Source organism: Schistocerca gregaria, chromosome X, assembly GCF_023897955.1.
Source record: "Schistocerca gregaria isolate iqSchGreg1 chromosome X, iqSchGreg1.2, whole genome shotgun sequence".
Classification (NCBI taxonomy): Eukaryota; Metazoa; Arthropoda; class Insecta; order Orthoptera; family Acrididae; genus Schistocerca; species Schistocerca gregaria.
In genome coordinates this window covers 635790999-635812409 of record NC_064931.1, presented here as the reverse complement: position 1 = coordinate 635812409, position 21411 = coordinate 635790999, and the positions used below count along the sequence as shown (strand labels likewise).

Sequence of the window (21411 nt, the reverse complement as noted above, 5' to 3'; positions counted from 1 at the left end):
TATCTAGCCAGTGACGATGGACCACAAGTAGTAGCCGGAAAAATTTAATCTAGTAGACCTACTTCTTCAGAATAAGGCCGGGAAGATCCTTTTATAAGTGAATGCCGCAATGGTCTGACACAGTGACGTGGAACTCCACACTATTCCTGCAGAGGTACAGGTATGTGGATTGTGTGAGAACAAATTGAAGAGGAACGTGCCGGGGCCTAACATCCTAGAAGAGTTAACCTTTGATAACAACGGCCACGAAACCTGAAAACTTTGCATGTTCAATGTTTGTTGCAAATACGTATACCTCCAGCAAAACACTGGCGGGAGAGGTCTAAGAATGGTAAACATAAATCGGGAATTGTCAGGAGGAGCGCTAAAGTGCACAGTGACTGAGTGAATTCGAGAAAGCAACTCTTTTTTCCAGGCAATAAATCGAGAAACGCTGGAGAAAGTAGTCTGCAGGGCTGGGAGCTGTGGCAGCTGCAGGAAATCGTTATAAGTTGGACGCGCCGCGAGATGAGTCAGAGCTGGAATCCCGCACCGATCGAGGGTGGCGTACTTCTGTCGCTTGCTGTCGCAGCTCTTTCTCTGTCCCACGAGCTGGTCAAAGATTTACGGCAATGCTGTCCCCCAAAGGTATTCCAGTAACTTGGTCAAAATACTGAAGCTGCCGTGATGTAGTACACTGCCCCATCGTCATTTGCTATCCGCGTTGCTGTTGCTTCGTTTTGTTTCTCTCTGGCGAGTTTGCACACTTTCCCAAGTTTGGCTCGTCTGGTCTAGTTATTACTCGTTTCCTACTCCCTACCGCGCTTGCCAAGTACTGTCGTAGACCAGCAACAGGAACTACTCTTCACATGCTGTGGATGGGTGAGGTGGTGTGTGCTAGGCCTGTATTCTCTGCCGTTCGACTTGTTTGCATAGTTTACGGTAGTGCTTCAGATATATTGTTTCCAGTGGTGTCAGGAAATTAAATCCTCGTGCATGTGAGTCCTGAGCCATTATTGAAGGGCAAAAATTGAAAAAAGATAGTAGACTTGTTTTATTATTTGCTAAATTATATTGCATACTGCCAGGTTCTCGGCGCTTGCGAATCATGGCTACTTCCGCTGTCTAAAACGAGAGACTCAAGAATTCTCTCCGTGATTAGCGCTCTCGTAAGGCGAACACCGGTCAGATAACGGCAACATACATTTGCACACGACAGGAAACTTATTGGTTCGAGTACAGCATGCGGTATTTATGTTAGAAGTCATTGGCTTTCATGACCATGATCAAAACGTAACCTACATTAAATCTGTGTTCTTTGCACTACGAGTCTCTTACGTCCTCCACCATGCTTCCTGCGACACTGTGAAATCTTAATTCCAATGATTATGTAATTTGCGGCCAAAGACCCAAGACGACCGTCACTTCTCATTCTAGGATGATACATGTTTACAGACAACACAAATAGTTGCACTAACATACAGACCACAGACCACTATGCGTTACTTTTCTTCAGCGCTGTTAGAAGTCAGACGGGGATAATGCTCAGTTGAGCTTCTACTGCTCTAATACCACAAAACTTCTGTCCACTGCCAAATTCGGTATAGAGTCTTTTGAGGACAGTTGCAGCTCTCATCAGTCGTCAGCTCCTTAACCTGGGCTTGGCAGAACTCGTGCCAAACAGAGATGGCAAAGCTGCGATAAGCACCATGTCGCACCACACAGGGGATCACGGTAGGTACATTAAGAAGTGCTACGAATACGGCGAGCTTTGTACCCTGACAATGCGTAGGGCGGAAACGAGTTTGCAGATAAGCATTCGAAGAAACGAAAGCGGAAACCTATCGAATGTAGAACCCCGGCTTGTCACTGTTCCACTAGCTACGACTATAATCGAAGTAGAGGGTGCGAACGATGCCCAGGGAACTCCGTTGTTCCGTTAGTACAGGATAATACGATTCTTTGTCTCACTATTTGTACGAAAGTAGAGCTAAGCTTTGTATTTGGAAAAACCAGAGATTCTACTCTGTTCTTCTAATCAATGTATATTAACGGTAGCTGTGCTGTCAGCGCGGCGGATTGCTAACCCAACGGCCCCGGTTTCGATTCCCAGCCCCGTCGGAGGTTTTCTCCGCTCGGGAACTGGGTGTTGCGTTGTCCTTTCGTTCGTATCGTCATAATTGACTTTTCTCTGTTGAGATGGTGGTATAGACACTTACCGAATACCAATAAATTTAAAAAAATTACCTTCAGCATATTTTGGCGTTGAAACGTCGCTGGCGTGATATCGCCACAACTGGATAAGAGAACGCTATTGTTCCGCTCTCGCAGCTGTCATTATTGACAGTTTCATGTAAGAGTTTCATTATTTAGTTATTCAGTTACATTCTTAATGATTCAGGATCGCAATCAGCAGGGCTTTTGAATGGTGTTTTAGCGAGAGAAACTTTCTATGATGCCATCACGACGAGCCACAATGAGCCAGTTCCATATAGTTTCCGAATACATTTCATTAGTCGTCGTTTTGTTAGCCTTATCCCAGCAAAGGGCGAATTCATTGCCGATAATGAAACATCGCTTTTGTCGCTACTGAAAATCTAAAATTTATGATCCCTACTACTAAATGAGATTAACGAATGAATCGAATACTTTATCGTTAATTACAGGCCTCGAGTAATTAAAGTCGCATTTGAAATGCCACGAGATAAATCGTGTCGTGAAAGTCTTATCCTTCCCTTTTTGTAAGACGGCTTGTGCTGAGCTTTTTGATAACGAGGAAACCAAAGAAACAAGGCAGGGGCTAAATATGGCAGCTCACAGCTTCTGTAACAACTGCTGTGCCTGCAGACCACGCCGAATTGAGTTTTGTGTACCGTTAAAATAACTGATTATTTACATCAAATGGAAAATGGAGCTAATGTTTTTGATTACACGCATCGAAATAAGATTATATATGCGAAGAATTGATTTACAGTGCGCTTGCTGAATTGTGGACCGTTCCTCGGAATCCAATACAGAACAGCATATTTGCTGGCGGCTGTCCACTCAGGCATAAAACCGCGTTCGCGTACGCCTACGGAACTAAACGAAAATGAAAAATATCGTCATTTAGTGAGGTCGGGTATGCTCGAATCTGGCAGATCGCTCCTGTGAATGCGTCAACGTTGCTAATGTAGATTTCGGATGGCGCTGCAGAATAAGATTGCAATCGACATTTGACTATTAAGAGACTCTCGGTAGTGGAAGTACTCTAAATTCAGATGAAAATAATTAATTGCACTTACAGCTAGGATCTTTATACATAAATTATATATCAAGTGATGCCCGCAGTTAAGATGATACATCGATGACAGGAAATACGAAATACTAATAAATAATTATTCCTAAAACGTGTGGAAATAAATCAGTGATTTGTCAGTCACTCACAGAGCAACACTGTATCATTATTAGTGAACCACCATTTATCAACATCTGTGACTTGTAGCACATTTTCATTGATGTAGTGTAGGAAGAGAAGCATGTAATGAAGTTTGAAATGATGATAATACAAATATCACTGACCTCTGCATCCATTTGTTCTTTGTTTGTACTTTACCTCATATCTTCATTCTTTGCCTCACATCTTCGGCCGGCCGCGGTGGTCTAGCGGCTCTAGGCGCGCAGTCCGGAACCGTGCGACTGCTACGGTCGCAGGTTCGAATCCTGCCTCGGGCATGGATGTGTTGATGTCCTTAGGCTAGCTAGGTTTAAGTAGTTCTAGGTTCTAGGGGACTGATGACCACAGCAGTTGAGTCCCATAGTGTTCAGAGCCATTTGAACCATCACGTCTTCCTGCGCTGTGAAAATCATGTTTACCTGCAAAGTGGGCTTGGTTTTGGTTCCCTTGTGCCGCCTTCTTGTTCGAGGAAGTTAGTGTGTTCACAGGAGTCTACTTTCCTTAAGACACATTTTAAAAATTGATAACCACTGGTTACAAAGAGCGATTGGCAATTCTGAGTGAACTGTAATGGATTAAATCCCGAACGAATCCGTTGGGCCTCACGAAGCGATGTCCAATCAGAAGATGTACGTCCTCTCTCTCTCTCTCTCTCTCTCTCTCTCTCTCTCTCTAATGGGACGATAAGCTCATGTGTGTTCCAACGGACTTTGGCAGCAGGATAATGCGACACCCCACACGTCCAGAATTGCTACAAAGTGGCTCCAGGAACACTGTTCTGAGTTTAAACACTTCCGCTGGCCACCAACCTCCCGAGACATGAACATCCTCCTCGTAGTCTTACGGATTTACGGACAGCCCTGCAGGATTCATGGTAGCAATTCCCTCCAGCACTACTTCAGACATTAGTCGAGTCCATGCCACGCCATGTGGCACTTTTTCGTACTCGCGAGGGCCCTACACAATATTAGGCAGATGTGCCAGTCTCTTTGGCACTTCATTGTATAATAAGCATAGATATTCTTCTACACTGTGCAAAAAAAGGCGTATCACTTTTCGAAATTGTCTCCCACTGTGATGTATACGTTTTAGATTTGGCTCAAACGTGCATACAATCTTCCACTTTAATGAGGCAAAATCTTGGCATCATTCGGCGTCATCCTCGGGCTCGTCGATGCTTCAAACATCAAGGTGTCGACACAAGCGAAAAATACGCCAGAGCTCCGAAGTACATCTGAGGTTTAAGGTGAGATAATGATGTCACACTGGCACAAAATTTCACCACAGTTCTACCCAACGCCATCGTGGACATGTTACAATGAGAAGGTCGCCTCCACGATGGAGGTCAGAACCGCGACACCCACCATAAGAATAACTCAGTTTTCTTATGGGTGGCCGAGGAAAATGTTTCAGACGCGCCGTCGCCTAGAATCTACACGGAAAGGCCTCGGGAGTTTGCATAAAGGACGTCAGCGAAACCACCACTTCTGTCGGGCGTTGATTCCCACACATGTGGTAGTCGGAAACGACAGCTTTCAGTCCGGTGAGCAATAGGTCGACGTTCTTGACAACGTTCGAAGTTCGCCTTTTGTCAGTATTCGTTGTTGAAACAAGTTAAGTTGGTAACTCAACTGTTCTGTCCTCCTCGTAGCTTGCATAAGCTTTTACTAACCCTGGATCAGTTCCATTTGAGACATTATTTGCTTCTCTCCTCAAGATACGTCGCTGTTCTTGCCTGTGAATTTATCCCCTCATACAGTCCTAAATCCTATTGGTTGACATTTTTCATTGAACTATAACTGGCAATATACACTGACCAACCAAAAAAATACGACCACCTATGTAATAGCCTGTATGTCTACCTTTGGCACATTTAACAGCGGCGATGCGCCGTGACATGGAAGCAATGAACCCTTGGTGGGTCGCTAGAGGGAGTTGGCACCGCTTCTGCACACCCAAGTCATCTAATTCCCGTAAATTCCGTGAAGCAGGTCGATGAGCTCTGTTACCACGTACAGTCACATCCTAGGTGTGTTCGATCGGGTTCGGATCTGGCGAGTTGGGCTACCAGCACATCAATTGGAACTTGCTACTCCATCACAATCCTGGCCTTGTGACATAGTGCTTTATCTTGTTGAAAAATGCCACTTCCATACTGAAACATGATCGTCTTGAAAGAGTGTACGTGGACTGCAATCAGTGTACGATACTTCTTGGTCGTCACGGTGCCTTACACGAGCTTAACTGGGCCTATGGATGCCCATGTGACTTCCCCAGAGCATAATGGACTCACCGCCAACTTAACTCCGTCCTGCAGTACAGGTGTCAAGGAGCTGTTCCCCTGAAATACGACGGATTCGCGCCCTCCCATTGGCATAATGAAAAAGACATCTGGATTCATCAGGCCATGCAACGCTCTGCTACTGCGCCAACGTACAGTGACGATGACCACGTGCCCATTTCTATATCAGTTGCCGAAGTCGTGGTGTTAACATTGGCAAATGCATCGGTCGTCGGATGCGGAGGCCCATTGTTAGGAGTGTTTGCTTGCTGTGTGTTTAGACACACTTATACTGTGCCCAGCATTGAAGTCTAATGTTAGTTCCGCTACAGTTCACCGCCTTTCCTGTTTTACCAGTCTACCCAGCCTACGACGTTCGACATCTGTAATGTCCGTTGCTCGCGCAACCCCACGATGTCTGGACGTGGTTTCACCTTGGTTTCGCCACGTGTTGAAGATACTCACCACAGCACTCCTCGAACACCCGACAAGTCGTTCAGTTTCCGAAATGCTCGTACCGAGCCTACGGGCCATCTTAATGTGCCCTCGGTCAGACTCAGATTGTTCTCGCGCCTTTCCCATTCTACACACGGGAAGCACACTCATTGATACCTTAGCAGTCATTCCTCGCCAGGTGACGCTGCTATCGCCTGGACGGGTTTATATCGATAGTAGGTCCGTGGTCATAATGTTCTGGCTGATCAGTGTAAAAGTTCAGAGCTAACATGACTAAAGCTGATCTGAGAAATTCATAGTTTTCTTCCTTTTTTCAGGAACTTCATGTTACCACTTCAGTTCGCTCACTCCTTGACACAATGTGTTACTCTCTTTCTTTGATTATCTTGGTAGACACTGCTGATTTAACGGATGTCCAACACAATAGCCAAAAGTAGCGTACGAACAGTTTCCAATAATTACCCCCTTAGAGAATCTTTGTTAAAGTCGTGTAACTGTGAATTTTCGTTTTATACAGTAAGGTAATAACGCACTAAAGAGTCGCATAAATTCTGAATTTATTCGTAAATGAGCAAGTAGTAATGCTCGTCAGTAAAATCGGATAGCTTGTATATGCTGAATGAGCTAGGATACTTATAATCACTACTTATGGGAAGTTAGATGAAAATATTGTGGAAAATGCCAGCAGTAGGATCTGTTATTTGCATCCTTTTATTTTGCATCTGTGTCGCTAGAAGCCAAAGTGCCGCTGCTGGTTTGCGTAAAAACGTTTTTATTGCCGGTTTTAACCCTGTATACTTAACAAAAATAATAACAGTTGGTAGGAGATTCGATCAAACTCTTTTGATCTGCTTTTTCTGACTATATTCACAACATGCAAGTTCACGACAGTTCATACGAAGGGTGCTCTTCGTACGTCGTCTCGTCGCATAACATCGCCTTCTCTGCTAGATGCAGGGCGGAGAAATGAGTCGTTAATCATTTTACTTCCGAAACGACGATGGGCCGGCATAAAGATACGTTGAACGCTCCACGCGAGTCGAGGCGTTAAAGGCTGCAGGGAAAAAGGGAAACGGAAGACACTGTATATCGATGGAGGATGTAGCTGAAAGTCTTCATCCATGAATAATGGCTATCACGACAGCAGACGCAGAAGATGGGAACTACCAAAACACGGACCTCTAGTATGGCGTCTGGTGTAAATGAAGCCAGAGGAGTTCGTGGAGGAGATGAGGAAGGAAACAGTAGAGAGCCGAAGCGTTAAGCCCGCAGGGAGCGCAGGAAAAAGAACACATTGGAGGATGAAGCTGAAATTCTCCATCCGTGTATAATGACCATCCGGATAACAAACGCAGAAGATGGGACTACCAAAGTATGAACCTGTAGCACAGCTTCTAGCGTTACTGTCGCCAGATGAGTTCGTGGAGAAAATGAGGAACCAAATAGTTGAGACGATGGAATGGTAAACAGTCGCTTAAAAGTCATTGCTGCAGTAGGCGTGCCAGTTGCTGGAAAAGAAACTGACGTTCTGGTCTTGTATCCATAACATGGAGGGAAATTATAAATGAACGCTTAAGCTAGGTTAAGGTGGAGAGACCGCTCTCCACCTGCTTTATACTGTTCGGGGAAAACATATTACGTTTGCGTACTGGAACGAAACCAACGTCCTATGTTCAAACAGTTGTTTTAATTGACTTTGCCCATAATGGATATGAAGTCGTGGTTGTGAAAGTCAGTGTTAAAATGTCGTTGCAACCACCTATTTACAGTGTAAAAATCACAAGAATTTACTCGTTTCGAAGGTCAAGTCTTCATCAGTATTACTGTACAGAACCTCCAAAAGAATCTTGAGAAGACACGACTCTAAAAGAAGCAGCCACGTTATTTTATTTTTAGTGCTACTGCTTATGTTTTATGTTGGTCGCTTTTCGATGTTTTTCTACGGTAATTCTGATGAGGGCTTGACCTTCGAAATGCGTAAATTCTAATGCTTTTTATATTCTAAATAGTAGATTGAGCTGACATTATTACATTGGATTAAATTGATTTTAAATACTTATACAGGAGTTTGGATTGTTTGGGTCTCGTCACAAGCAACAGCCTTGATTCACAGCCGTGCTGGTGGTGCAGTACTCAAGATACTGTTCTCCTATTCTGGACGGGCAGGATTCAGATCCCTGTCCGAATATAACGATCACGACTTTCGGCAGTTTCCGTAAGTTACTAGAGCCAAATTCTGGGGTTATTCCTGGAAGGATGTGAGGGTCGATGTCCTACTTCAGCCTCGTCCAGTTTCTCTAATGCTCCTGCCCTCGACTTGAGGTTGAACAATAGCTTCTTTATTCAGATATTAATCCTTCATAGTCAAGCAATATTCCAGTACAGATCACTCAAACGTTTTTACGCAGTCTTTTTTCATTGAACAATTGAAATATCCAAGAATACCGCCGTAACTGTGGCCTGCTATTTTTATTTCATAAATGTTCAAATGTGTGTGAAATCTTAGGGACTACCCCGCTAAGGTCATCAGTCCCTAAGCTTACCCACTACTTAACCTAAACTATCCTAAGGACAAACACACACACACACACACCCATGCCCGAGGGAGGACTCAAACCTCCGCCCAGACCAGCCGCATAGTCCATGACTGCAGCGCCCTAGACCGCTCGGCTAATCCCGTGCGGCTTTTATTTCATACCGGAGCACATTGTTTCCACAAATATTTCTGTGTTACTACCGAGTACAGGTGTAGCTCACAGTTCCTTTTGTATAAGGCTGCTGAACGCTTTTGTTTCATAATTTAAACTACTTCATATTTCTCTGTATATGGAGCCAGTTTCCAATCTTTCCACCAACTTTAAATATCTACTTCTTTATTCAGATGCGAGTCCTACATAGTGAAGCAGTATTCCAGTACAGATCACTCAAACGCCTTTAAGCAGTCTTTTTTGTTATTGAACTACTGAAATTTACGAGTAAATTGCTAATTAACTGTAGCCTGCCTATTTCCTCTGCAATCGGTTTATTTCATACTGCAACACATTATTTTCTTAAATGTTTCTATTTTATGACTGACTACTGTTGTAGCTCATAGTTTCTGTTTTGTAACGCTACTCAACGCTTCTGTTACATTAAGTACAAAACTTCATATTTCTCTGTATGTCGAACTAGTTTCCAACCTTCCCCCTAATCTGAAATATTTAATGTGTAACACGTCGCTATATAAATGCAAAATTTAGCGTTCTCGCTTCCCGCGCCCGGGTTCCCGGGTTCGATTCCCGGCGGGGTCAGGGATTTTCTCTGCCTCGTGATTACTGGCTGTTGCGTGATGTCCTTAGGTTAGTTAGGTTTAAGTAGTTCTAAGTTCTAGGGGACTGATGACCATAGATGTTAAGTCCCATAGTGCTCAGAGCCACTTCATTTCAAATGCAAAATTTCAAGTTCCTGTCATACCATAGCTACAGTATGAACCCACCATAGTGCATCGGCGAGAATAATCTGAATAATTAATGGTTTTTAGTGATACGACAGCCGAGCAATTTTAAGAATGCCGACGTTGTTTTGTATTAAGGCTGACAGGTTCGATTGCGAGAGGCACACTTTGGTACGTGAACACGGACGAACGCTTACGCGGTGGAGAGAGGTGAAAGGATTATAAACAAAAATGAAGGGTCGAGCTGTAAAGAACATGGCTTAGTAATTAATGTCTTGCTAGTTGAGAAACTTGAAGTGGAGCTGTTGAGCCGCATTTTACGGAAGGAAGACAAGCTGGCTCGATGTGCCGCCTCGCGTCTCGTCAGCTTCGGGAAGCTTAAAGAAAGAGTCTTTCCGGGGGAGCCTACAACTGCAATCATCCGAGGCCTTCTTTAAGGAACAATCCGAGGTTCACGCTGAAAGGATTTACGAATACAACGAAAACTCTGATTTAGGGTGACAGGAAAATCCAGTGCATTTGTGTCCCTCTTTCTGAGTGCGTTTTGTGATGTCAGTCGTTCTATAACCAATGCTCTGTTACGAAAAAAACCTCTCCAGAGAACAATTTTTCGCATTCAGCGCGGTCATTAGTGCTGAGAATTTATTTTTATCGACTTATTTGAAAAACAGTTGCAAAAATTTGTATCTGAACAGCTTTTTATGCCATGCCCTTGTTTATTTAAAATCGTTCCATTGTCGTGGGCCCGAAAGCCCATCATATTCACCAGTTTTAATGCTGTTAATTGGAATCAATTCTTCGAATCCCGCAGTTGAGCCTGCAGTCAAGTACCTGTTTCAGTTGAGCCTGCAGTGAAGTACCTGTTTCCACATGCTCTTCCACCAAATTCCCGGTACTTGCTTCATCAGTGGCAAGACAGGCATTCCATACGCTAATTTGTGTTGGAGAATTTGTTGTATGAGTTGTTCGGTATGACGTATCCTTCATAGAGCCGTTACAGTTCACAGGTACTGTTGCATGAATAAGATGTTTTCATTAGTAATTCTCTACATTTGCATTCGTACGTAATCAACAATCAACATTGTCTTTGAAAAGACCTACTTGGTGACGCAGAATCCTGCAGTACTGTGATACCGGTAACTGTCCAGTGCTACTCTTTCTCTACTAAATTATGGATTCTGAGCAGTTGCTACTGTACTAACGTTTCTCCGGAACTGAGTATTAGCTTTATATTTCAGAATTAACACAGTGACTCGACTCTGTGATTGAAGATGTCGTTACGAGCCTTGCACCAACCCGTACTGACAACGGATCCTTTAGTAATGCACCAGAAGATTTCAAATATAAGTTATTGTTGCTAGCTACGGAGTTTTAACATGATGTTTGCTCATTGATTACAACAGTAGAGGAATTCGATGCATACTGCGATAGATTCAAATACAGCGAAGATAGAAACAGACTCGCAATGAATGTCTGAACAAATAGCTATAGCACACACAGCAGAATGTGCGTCTGCCAGTCTAAACAGTACTTTGTCGTTCAAAGGCTTTTGTTCCCTACATGAAACGCCAAGTGTGCGCCACAAATACATCCGTGCAGGACAAACGGACAGCTCATAAAGCAGCGCTTCACTGTCAAGGGAGCCGCCTGGTCTTTCCAGTATTCAGTAAAACCCGTTCGCCTCTCAGATGTACTACAAATCAAAACATGTTTAGCGAGTAAGCTGAAAATTGTCACTGATTCGAAGAAACTACCTACAGTTTACAAGCAACAGCTGAATCAGAAACCGTAGCTCTCAAACAAAGTAGCTGTTCCTATAGGCCTCAGTCACACCGCATACAATTAGTTTTCACTTAAAATCTGTTAGCGAACAAATGACATCTGGTTTTGAACTACGATGCATCTCCAGGGAAAACGATTGACGAATTTCTTCACCGAACACGGTGAAAGGTGGCCTTCGTGGTTGCAGGATGGGTGTTTCGAAATCATAAAACCGAACTCTGTGTACTCTACGAATCATAATTAGTGAATATTACGTAACGGTTGTGACACCGTATACTTTTAGACATACTCGGAGCTGTGTTAGTATTCCTGTAGTGCCACCTGTGAACCGGTACTGACGAAATAGTTGAGTCAATATTTGACCCAAGACACAGGCCAAAGTCGTAACGTAGCTCAGCATGCACTACTTTCCATTTCTGGCCTGTATAAAATGGCAGAAATAAACTCGCTACATCAGACCAAATTATATACGCCGTTGCTCAACATACATACCTAGCAGCGCTTAGCTGATATTTCAGTAAGAACCATAACACAATTAAAAACTAAAACTAAAATCCTCCCGAACAGGCCATGAAAACTCAACGATACCGACCGGCCGCCGTGTCATCCTCAGCCCATAGGCGTTAGTGGATGCGGATATGGAGGGGCATGTGGTCAGCACACCGCTCTCCCGGCCGTATGACAGTTTACGAGACCAGAGCCTCTAGTTCTCAATCAAGTAGCTCCTCAATTTCCTCACAAGAGCTGAGTGCACACTGCTTGCCAACAGCACTCGGCAGACCGAATGGTCGCCCATCCAAGTGCTAGCCCAGCCCTACAGCGCCTAACTTCGGTGATCTGATGGGGCAGTGGGCAGTTGGAGTCGAGAACCTTGCTAAAGATCGTTTCTCACAAGGGCACACAAAACTGCACATGTTCAGTGGATCAAACAACACAAACTGGACAGTAGCCGACTTAAGACGTGTAATGTGGTCCGACGTGTAGTGATTTTATCTCTTTTCGTGTGATGTAAGGCGACGAGCGGAACAACAGCCCAGAAAGCGGATGGTGTAAATCATGCCGCACGTATGATGTTTTGGGGGTATCTTTTGTCGTGCCATGACTTGGGACCCTCATTAAGATTACTGTAAACATGAACAAAGATGCTGTTTCGACAATCTCGGTGACAACGGGTTGCCTTTTTTCATGGTTGGTATGCTGTTAGTTACATGTTCCACAGATCATTTTAATGATTCTTTTATCGAATTGATGTGGAGCGAGTCAGTTTATAGGATGTGTGTACATGATTAGTGTTAATATTAAAGAACTTATTTTTAGGGTTCCGTACCTCGTTCTGTAATATGGGGATCCTCAGAGGATTACTTTGGTGTGGTGTCCCTCTGCCTGTCTGTCCGACTGTTACGAACCATTTTTCTCAGCAACAGGAAGACGTAGCAAGTTGAAATTTATATCACACACTAGGATCTATGGTCCCTTGGTAATGGAAAAATGTTAAGATACTAACTTAATGCAGTCAAAACATTCGGCCATTTATGACACTTATTATATACACGCAAATTCCCACATCAAATTATTTTGAATTGCAGACAACCGCAGCCGACTGTCCACATTTTTATAAGAAGGTGAAAAACACCACTCTGGCTGTAGAAAGTTTTTTTTTATTAAAACCACGACCGATCCCACACCCAATTTAGGTGCATCTAAGCAGGGATTAGAAAAGAAGTATTTTACAGGTTTTTTCTTACCTATGTACATTGTCTCTGCACCAAATAGTTCTTGTTTTAGGTACCCCCCCCCCCTCTCCCCTTTAGCGTGTTTTATTTTATCAGTGACGTGAAGGACGGGGAGAGGCTTCAGGGCAGCGTAAAATAATGTTGTAGACTTAATTTATGTAAGTACTTAATTTACAAGACTATTCTACACCTAACAATATTTACTGGGCCAATGTAAAAGGGAAAACACTATAAAATATGTTATTTCTAAGCCTGAATCGGACGTAGTCCTAATAAAGCAGTTTCTACAGCCAGAGCGACGTATTTTGCCTCCTTATAAACAATCATCAAAACCTATCGGATACTCACTGTTGTCCTAGAAACATGAGATTTGGCAATAAGCAACGTGTTAAAGTGCAAGAAAGGGAAAAATCCTAAAGTTGTTAATTTGTAATTATATCTTACGAAAAGAAATGTTTCCTTTGTCATTTGTTATCCCAATGCCTGTCTGTTCGTCTGTTGAGACCTCTTTTTCTCAGGAGCAGGTGAACGAATCAAGTTGAAATTTATGTTATAAACGAAAGTCTGCAGTCCCTTGGCAGTGTGGGACATTAAGCTTATACGTCAATGCAATGAAAAGATACTGCAATTTATGCCATATATTTGGATATCTTGTCAGTAACTATATCAGTAACATAGAAAAATCGTCGAAAATTTCGTTTCACGGCATAGATGACCTGTCTATACACGTAATTAAGTTTATACGGAACCCTCTGTGTGTTGAGTCATACTCGCACTTACCTGGATTTTATTTCTTCCTACTTGTGCAGGTACACTGAGACACCAGCTTTTTATTCTTTCCTTAACAGGCTACCAGTTTTTTAAAAAGAAATTCTTTCATGGAATAGAAGGAGTTGTTATGGAGAAATAATTTAATATTTAACACTTACTTTGTTACCTGCCAGACATTTTATGTAACTGGATAGACGATCAAAAATTTTTTGCTGCCTCATATTGAACTGCATTCTGAGTCACTATCAGCTTTTATAATGGGTAATAAATGCTATTTTCTCTAGCGAATTTCATTAGCGAATGTATGCATTGTTTGGTGCAGTTAAAATGACAAACTCCTTGAAGTGCTACCAAATGACGAACACGGCTGAACACGTATTATTCTTATTGCTCGCTTTTGCGCAATCAATACTTTATTTGTAAGTGAATTGTTCCATTGGACATTACTGAGTCGTAATGTGCCAAATATGTCAAGATGTTGATTCGTTTGTTTCCAAGACGAGCAATTATACTAAGAGCAAAAGTAACTGAACTTAATTGCTTGAGACGCTCAGTAATATGCTTCTTCCAGTTCAAGTTTTCATCAGTATGTACACCCAAAAATTTGCAGCATACTGCCCTATTTACTGACTCCTGTTCATGTGTTATGCCAGTTGATATGACTCTACTTGTCAAACAGAATTGAAAATACTGTGTTTTCTCGAAATTAGGAAGGGTTCATTTTCAGAGGACCACTTAAACTGATAAGCCAAAACATTATGACCACCTCCTAAATAGCTTGTTTGTCCGTCTTTCGAACGAAATACATCACTGGTTCTGTGCATCAGAGATCCGACAATTTGTTGGTAGGTTTATGGAGGAATGTGGCATTACATATCTACTCACAGGTCGTGTAATTTGAGTAAATAACTGGCCTCTGATACGGTCATGGCGCCCTGTGGCGACCCAGATGGGTTCCATGGGATTTACATCAGGCGAATTGAGTCGCCGAGACATCAACGTCAGTTCTCTATGATGCTCCTGAAGTCACTGCAGCACGGTTCTGGCTCCGAGGCACGGACGAGTATACTGCTGAAAGATGGCATCGCCGTCGGGAAAGACATCAAGCATGAAAGTATGCAGGTGGTTCGCAGCTGTCAACGAGTCTACGATTATTACCACAGATCCCATGCAAGCGCAGGAGAACATCTCCCATAGCAAGGCCATAGATGCTCCCACCAGCCTGCGTGCGTGATGCGATGCATGTTTCGAACCGCCGTTCACCTCGATGACGGCGTTTGTGGAGACGACCATCAATCTAATGTAGCAAACATGTGAGTCACACAAAGAGCAGACACGTTTCCATTGATCGACGGTCGAATCCCGATGACCCCGTGCCCACCGTAATAGTAATTAACAATGTCATTGGGTTAACATATGAACACGTAAGGGTGGTCTGCTGCAGAGCTCTATGTTCAACAATGTACGATGGCCGATGTGCTCCGAAACACTTGTGCGTGCATCAGCACTGGGCTCTTTCAGCAGAGATGCCACAGGTCACCATCTATCCTACTTTCCTGTACGGACAAGTCTCCAAACGCGACGTTCTGTGAAGAGTTGTGGACGTCCAACCATTTTGAGCCTAGTGGTAGTTTCACTGTCCTGCTACCTACACTCCTGGAAATTGAAATAAGAACACCGTGAATTCATTGTCCCAGGAAGGGGAAACTTTATTGACACATTCCTGGGGTCAGATACATCACATGATCACACTGACAGAACCACAGGCACATAGACACAGCCAACAGAGCATGCACAATGTCGGCACTAGTACAGTGTATATCCACCTTTCGCAGCAATGCAGGCTGCTATTCTCCCATGGAGACGATCGTAGAGAAGCTGGATGCAGTCCTGTGGAACGGCTTGCCATGCCATTTCCACCTGGCGCCTCAGTTGGACCAGCGTTCGTGCTGGACGTGCAGATCGCGTGAGACGACGCTTCATCCAGTCCCAAACATGCTCAATGGGGGACAAATCCGGAGATCTTGCTGGCCAGGGTAGTTGACTTACACCTTCTGGAGCACGTTGGGTGGCACGGGATACATGCGGACGTGCATTGTCCTGTTGGAACAGCAAGTTCCCTTGCCGGTCTAGGAATGGTAGAACGATGGGTTCGATGACGGTTTGGATGTACCGTGCACTATTCAGTGTCCCCTCGACGATCACCAGAGGTGTACGGCCAGTGTAGGAGATCGCTCCCCACACGATGATGCCGGGTGTTGGCCCTGTGTGCCTCGGTCGTATGCAGTACTGATTGTGGCATTCACCTACACGGCGCCAAACACGCATAAGACCATCATTGGCACCAAGGCAGAAGCGACTCTCATCGCTAAAGACGACACGTCTCCATTCGTCCCTCCATTCACGCCTGTCGCGACACCATTGGAGGCGGGCTGCACGATGTTGGGGCGTGAGCGGAAGACGGCCTAACGGTGTGCGGGACCGTAGCCCAGCTTCATGGACACGGTTGCGAATGGTCCTCGCCGATACCCCAGGAGCAACAGAGTCCCTAATTTGCTGGGAAGTGGCGGTGCGGTCCCCTACGGCACTGCGTAGGATCCTACGGTCTTGGCGTGCATCCGTGCGTCGCTGCGGTCCGGTCCCAGGTCGACGGGCACGTGCACCTTCCGCCGACCACTGGCGACAACATCTATGTACTGTGGAGACCTCACGCCACACGTGTTGAGAAATTCGGCGGTACGTCCACCCGGCCTCCCGCATGCCCACTATACGCCCTCGCTCAAAGTCCGTCAACTGCACATACGGTTCACGTCCACGCTGTCGCGGCATGCTACCAGTGTTAAAGACTGCGATGGAGCTCCATATGCCACGGCAAACTGGCTGACACTGACGGCGGCGGTGCACAAATGCTGCGGAGCTAGCGCCATTCGACGGCCAACACCGCGGTTCCTGGTGTGCCCGCTGTGCCGTGCCAGTGATCATTGCTTGTACAGCCCTCTCGCAGTGTCCGGAGCAAGTATGGTGGGTCTGACACACCGGTGTCAATGTGTTCTTTTTTCCATTTCCAGGAGTGTATTTACATGGATGTTCACGACAGTAGCACGTGAACAGTAGACCAGCTTCTCCGCTCTCGAAATACTCGTTCACAGGCTCTGCGTAATAAAATCTTTCTCAAAGTCGCTTACGTCAATGGATTTCCCCATTTGCAGCCCATATCTTCGCTAGGGTGATCCTCTGTCCGTGTCTGCTCCGTTTACATACTTTAGTACCGCTTCGCGTGCCCACAAAGCCACCAGCCAGCATTCAACGTCGCGATGGGCAGTGGTCATAATGTTTTAGCTTATCAGTGTAACAAATCTTTGAAAAATGTTGTTAACGATCTCTTCTGTTACTTTCTGTCTAACGGGATTTAGCATAACATTAATAAGTATAGTCTGCAAAAATGTACCACACCCCCGTCTTTCAAGATTATAACAGTCGTATTCACAGGACTGCACGCGTACATTCCTGGTTTGACGATCACTCAGGCAACCTGTAGCTCCTCGACTGTGCCTCTAAATCACTCGATCTTAATCCCACAGTATAAGTCTTGGACTATTTAGAATAGCTGTTGCAACCAAGCTCTACGGGATCTAATGACCAGTGAGTAGCTTCAGCTTGATATGGCGTGTATGACGCCTGATTTAGGTTTTCCGTGATTTCCCTAAATCGCGCGGGGCAAATGCCGGAATGGTTCCTTTGAAAGGGCACGGCTGACATCCTTCCGCGTCCTTCCCTAATCCGACGAGACCAATGACCTCGCTGTTTGGTCTCTTCCCCCAACCAACCCAACCCAACATGTGGTATATCCCGTGTGTTCCCATCACTAACAGCGTGGAGGGTTGTTCCGTGCCTTGCACCGCTGTTAAAAATTGTGTGGAGTTCGTCGTAATTATCTGTATGTTGTTGTAGGTGCTGCTGACGGGGGCGGTGAACGCTGTGGAGTACGAAGAGCTACCGGTGGATCCAGGCAACCCCATCCTGCCCGATACGACAGTCTCGCCTGCCGGCGACTACCTCTACGTGCTCTCCTCGGCGAGGGTAAGTGTTCGCTTCCAACTTGCAGTCGACCGTAACGCTGCAATTGAAGTAATTGGAATTGTTAGTATCCTGTCTTGAAATCTGTGGCACATTATGTTGTGAAAAATGAAAAACGTGCGCCATATCAATTTCGTTATATGAGTCGCAATGTAAACATTGGAATCATCAAATTAATGTCAATGATATTAGAGACGAATAACGCATCTATCTCAAGCAGCAGTAGCTGGAAGTCGACCGTCGTTATGGTCCAAGATGCCTCTGGTTGTGACCGTAAACTAATAAAATGGAAGCTATTTAGAAATTTATTTTTCTGCTATGTTCAAAGATTTTCCTCGGGATGTCCAATTGCGTCACCGTTATCGATACGCATGCACACTTCCCCCTCTTGGGCAAATGTAGCAAATCGGTTAGTTTTTTTTCTGCGTTAGATGTGATCTGCAGTGGGCCTTAAGGAGCTTGTGGAGGCACCAGTAGTTCACCGGCAGTTCCTTAGAGAACAAACAAAAAACAGTTTTTTTTTCATTTTTCACACCAAAACCAAGCCACAGATTCCAAGACGACTATGCACAGCAAACGGCTTTTATTTACAATGTATTCCTAAGATCCAGATTTATGAAAGCCTTGAAAACTTTCCTGATACCTTTATCCGTTTCCGAGATACGGAAGTACAAATTTATCCTAATTATAATCATAAACTACGCACGTACTATCTGGCATGAGGTGGAAAACCAAATAATAAATAACCGCAGCAAGTTCTTCAAATTTTAACGGTATATTATCTATGGGTTTATCTAAAAGTGCCATCTTTCTGTTTTAAAAATTCGTTCATGGGCTGTTCCTTAGAAACCCCCAAAAAACGTTTCTTCGACATTTTTTCGTACCAAAACCGAGCCACGGATTCCAGGACGACTATGCACAGAAAATGGCTGAAATTTTTACGATATATTCATAAGATCCAAATCTCGCCTTTATCCGTTCCCGAGATATGGAGCTTCAATGTTACCTTACATTAAAACGTAAAATGCAGTGTGAGGTGAAATGTAAATAATAAATAACCGCAGGAAATTGCTCAAAGCGTTATATTCCCAAGGCATTCATCAAGAAGTACCATCCTGCCGTTTTCAAAAATATTTGTCAGTTATCGAGAAACTCCCCAAAAATTCCAAGGCGTCTATGCACAGCAAATGGATGTGACGTTTTACGATACGTTTCTAAGATCCCAATCTCGAAAAGCATTGGAATTTTTCTTGATATATTTGTCCGCTTCCGAGACAAGAGGTTCAAAGTCACCCTACTTCTGCACGTAAAACGCGTACGAAAAATCCAGTGTGAGACGGAAATGCAGCTCTTAAAGTGACGTAGCACGGAGAAATATGCTTTAAAGTGTCTCCGTTATCATCAGAAGAGCCCTGAGAAGCCATATTGTAACACTAAAGTACCTGCAAAATTTTTGTGCACGTGAAATCCGACTGAGGTGTAAAATGAGTTTTGCGTCATTTCAATTCACGTAAATAAACTCTCAAAGTTTTACTGACTCATAAAGTTCTTTTCATATGAGCGAAATGTCGTGCTTTGGAAGGGAAAAGAAGGTAACCAGAGAAAAAATGCTCCTATCGGAGCCCAAGAAAGGCGAATATGTTAGCGTTTAAAAGATTCTGACTGAAAAGTGGGATACCAACTGCGTCATTCAACCTTCCCCAGAATATTTAAAATGTTCCCGAAATATTTTGGCGTGCGAACATATTAGCGCGTTCTTATGCTCAGAGAGAAGGAAATAGTGGCAGTGGGATAGAGGTGGAAGAGTAATATATACTGAGAGTTTGTAGACAAGGGTTGTGGTATAGAAAGAGCGAAGGAGACAATGTCAGTATCAGAGCAAGAGAGGGACACATTGGCAGTGGAACATAGTTGTCAGTGACAGAACAGAGCTAGGAAAAGTGTCTAGGAGAAAGAGCCAGAGGGACAGGAATAAGGAGGTGGAGGAAGTGGAAGTGGGTGAGAGCCAGTGATAATGAGAGACAGAGTGTGTGAAATGATAACGAGGAAGAGAGAGGTAGTGACTTTGAGAAGAGACAGCAGCAGTGGGAAGGAATGAACGCGGTAGCAGAAGTAAGAGAGCAAGAGGTAGACAGTGACAGTGAGTGGAGACAGTAGTAGTAGTAGTAGTAGTAGTAGTACAGAACGAAGGAGACTGTGGCTGTGAGACAGAGGACAGTGACAGAGTGGCACAAAGAGATTATGACATTGAGTTGAGCTGAATGAGTGACGAGAATGGGGAAGTGGGAGTGGATGAGTATGAGCGACTTACAGCGATGGACTAGTGGATGTGAGCGAGTTACAGTTAGAGGAGCTTGTGGAAGTGAGAAAAGTACAATGACGCAGTTGGTACCCCTCGTTTCAGTCAGCCGTTTAAACAAGAGCGTATCCGCCTTTTTTGTGCTCCCTTAGGAGCATTTTTCGTCTAGCAGTATTTTGAACGGTTTCTGCACGTCAACAAAAAGCCACTGAAGCACGATTCTTGAACAATAGCTCATACAGCCAGTATTTTAAGTCAGAGTATGGACAATGTACGAGATCCAACAAAAAATAATGATAATACTTGCATTACTTAGAAACTGTTTGTCGTTCCTTGTTAGTGGGCAACAGTTTTTAGACCCTTAAGCATATATATATTTCGTAAAAATCAATCTCTTAAGTGGAAGTGAACGTCCAGTGTAGTGCAGACTTGTTCTAGGCTTCTGCGGGGTATGTTATGTACCAAATTTGACATACAGAAAATGAAATATACTCTTGTGCGCTTTCCAAATATGTTCTTTTAGTGTGATCGACGGCATAATAGGACTGCTGCAGAATTTCTGCATGTCACTTTCTATGGCTTTGCATAGGAGTTTCGCCATTTCTACCTTCCCGCAGAGCGCATGAACCTATCTTTAGTAAACATCTCGTCCACTGCCACCGAGCTAATCAATGTTGTTGGGACAGCTTAAGGACACAGCAAAAGGTCAAGTAACAGTCGCGCATTAATACGCCTTGATCGATAATTACTTAGTAGTCGAGCAGCTTCGTTTCTTTTTGGTCGGACCCTCTGTGGAAAATATTTCTTACCTTTTTAGATAAAAAAAAACTCTGCACTTGGATGTAGGACCTACTGCATGGTACCAATTCAGATACTGGTGTTGAGGAATTTTGATCGTTAAGGTTAGACTGGTAAGCTAAGAAGTGTTGGTAGCGTACAATTTCCGGTCCCTTAACTGTGCGCCAGTGCGCCATTACCGCGAGTAAACTCAAAAATCTCTTTAGCCTCTTACGGTGCGAAGACATGCGTCACAATGAGGATCTGTGCGTCGAATGGGGAGACTACGACAGAAGCAGTCATCAGTCATCTTCTACACGACGCAGGGATATGACTGAGCCTTTACATTTAAGAAATGGGGTGGCTGCCTATCTTAGGACTGCAGTA

General features: G+C 44.1%; 1 protein-coding gene across 1 annotated transcript in view; it reads left to right on the top strand.

Annotated features, from left to right (window-relative positions):
- Window positions 1–21411, top strand: part of LOC126299622 (plexin-B) — a 1140690-nt gene that overhangs the window by 670660 nt on the left and 448619 nt on the right. Inside the window, exon 4 of the mRNA XM_049991664.1 lies at window positions 17823–17951. Within this exon, the coding sequence (XP_049847621.1) occupies window positions 17823–17951 (129 nt within the window). The remainder of the gene's footprint in view (window positions 1–17822; window positions 17952–21411) is intronic.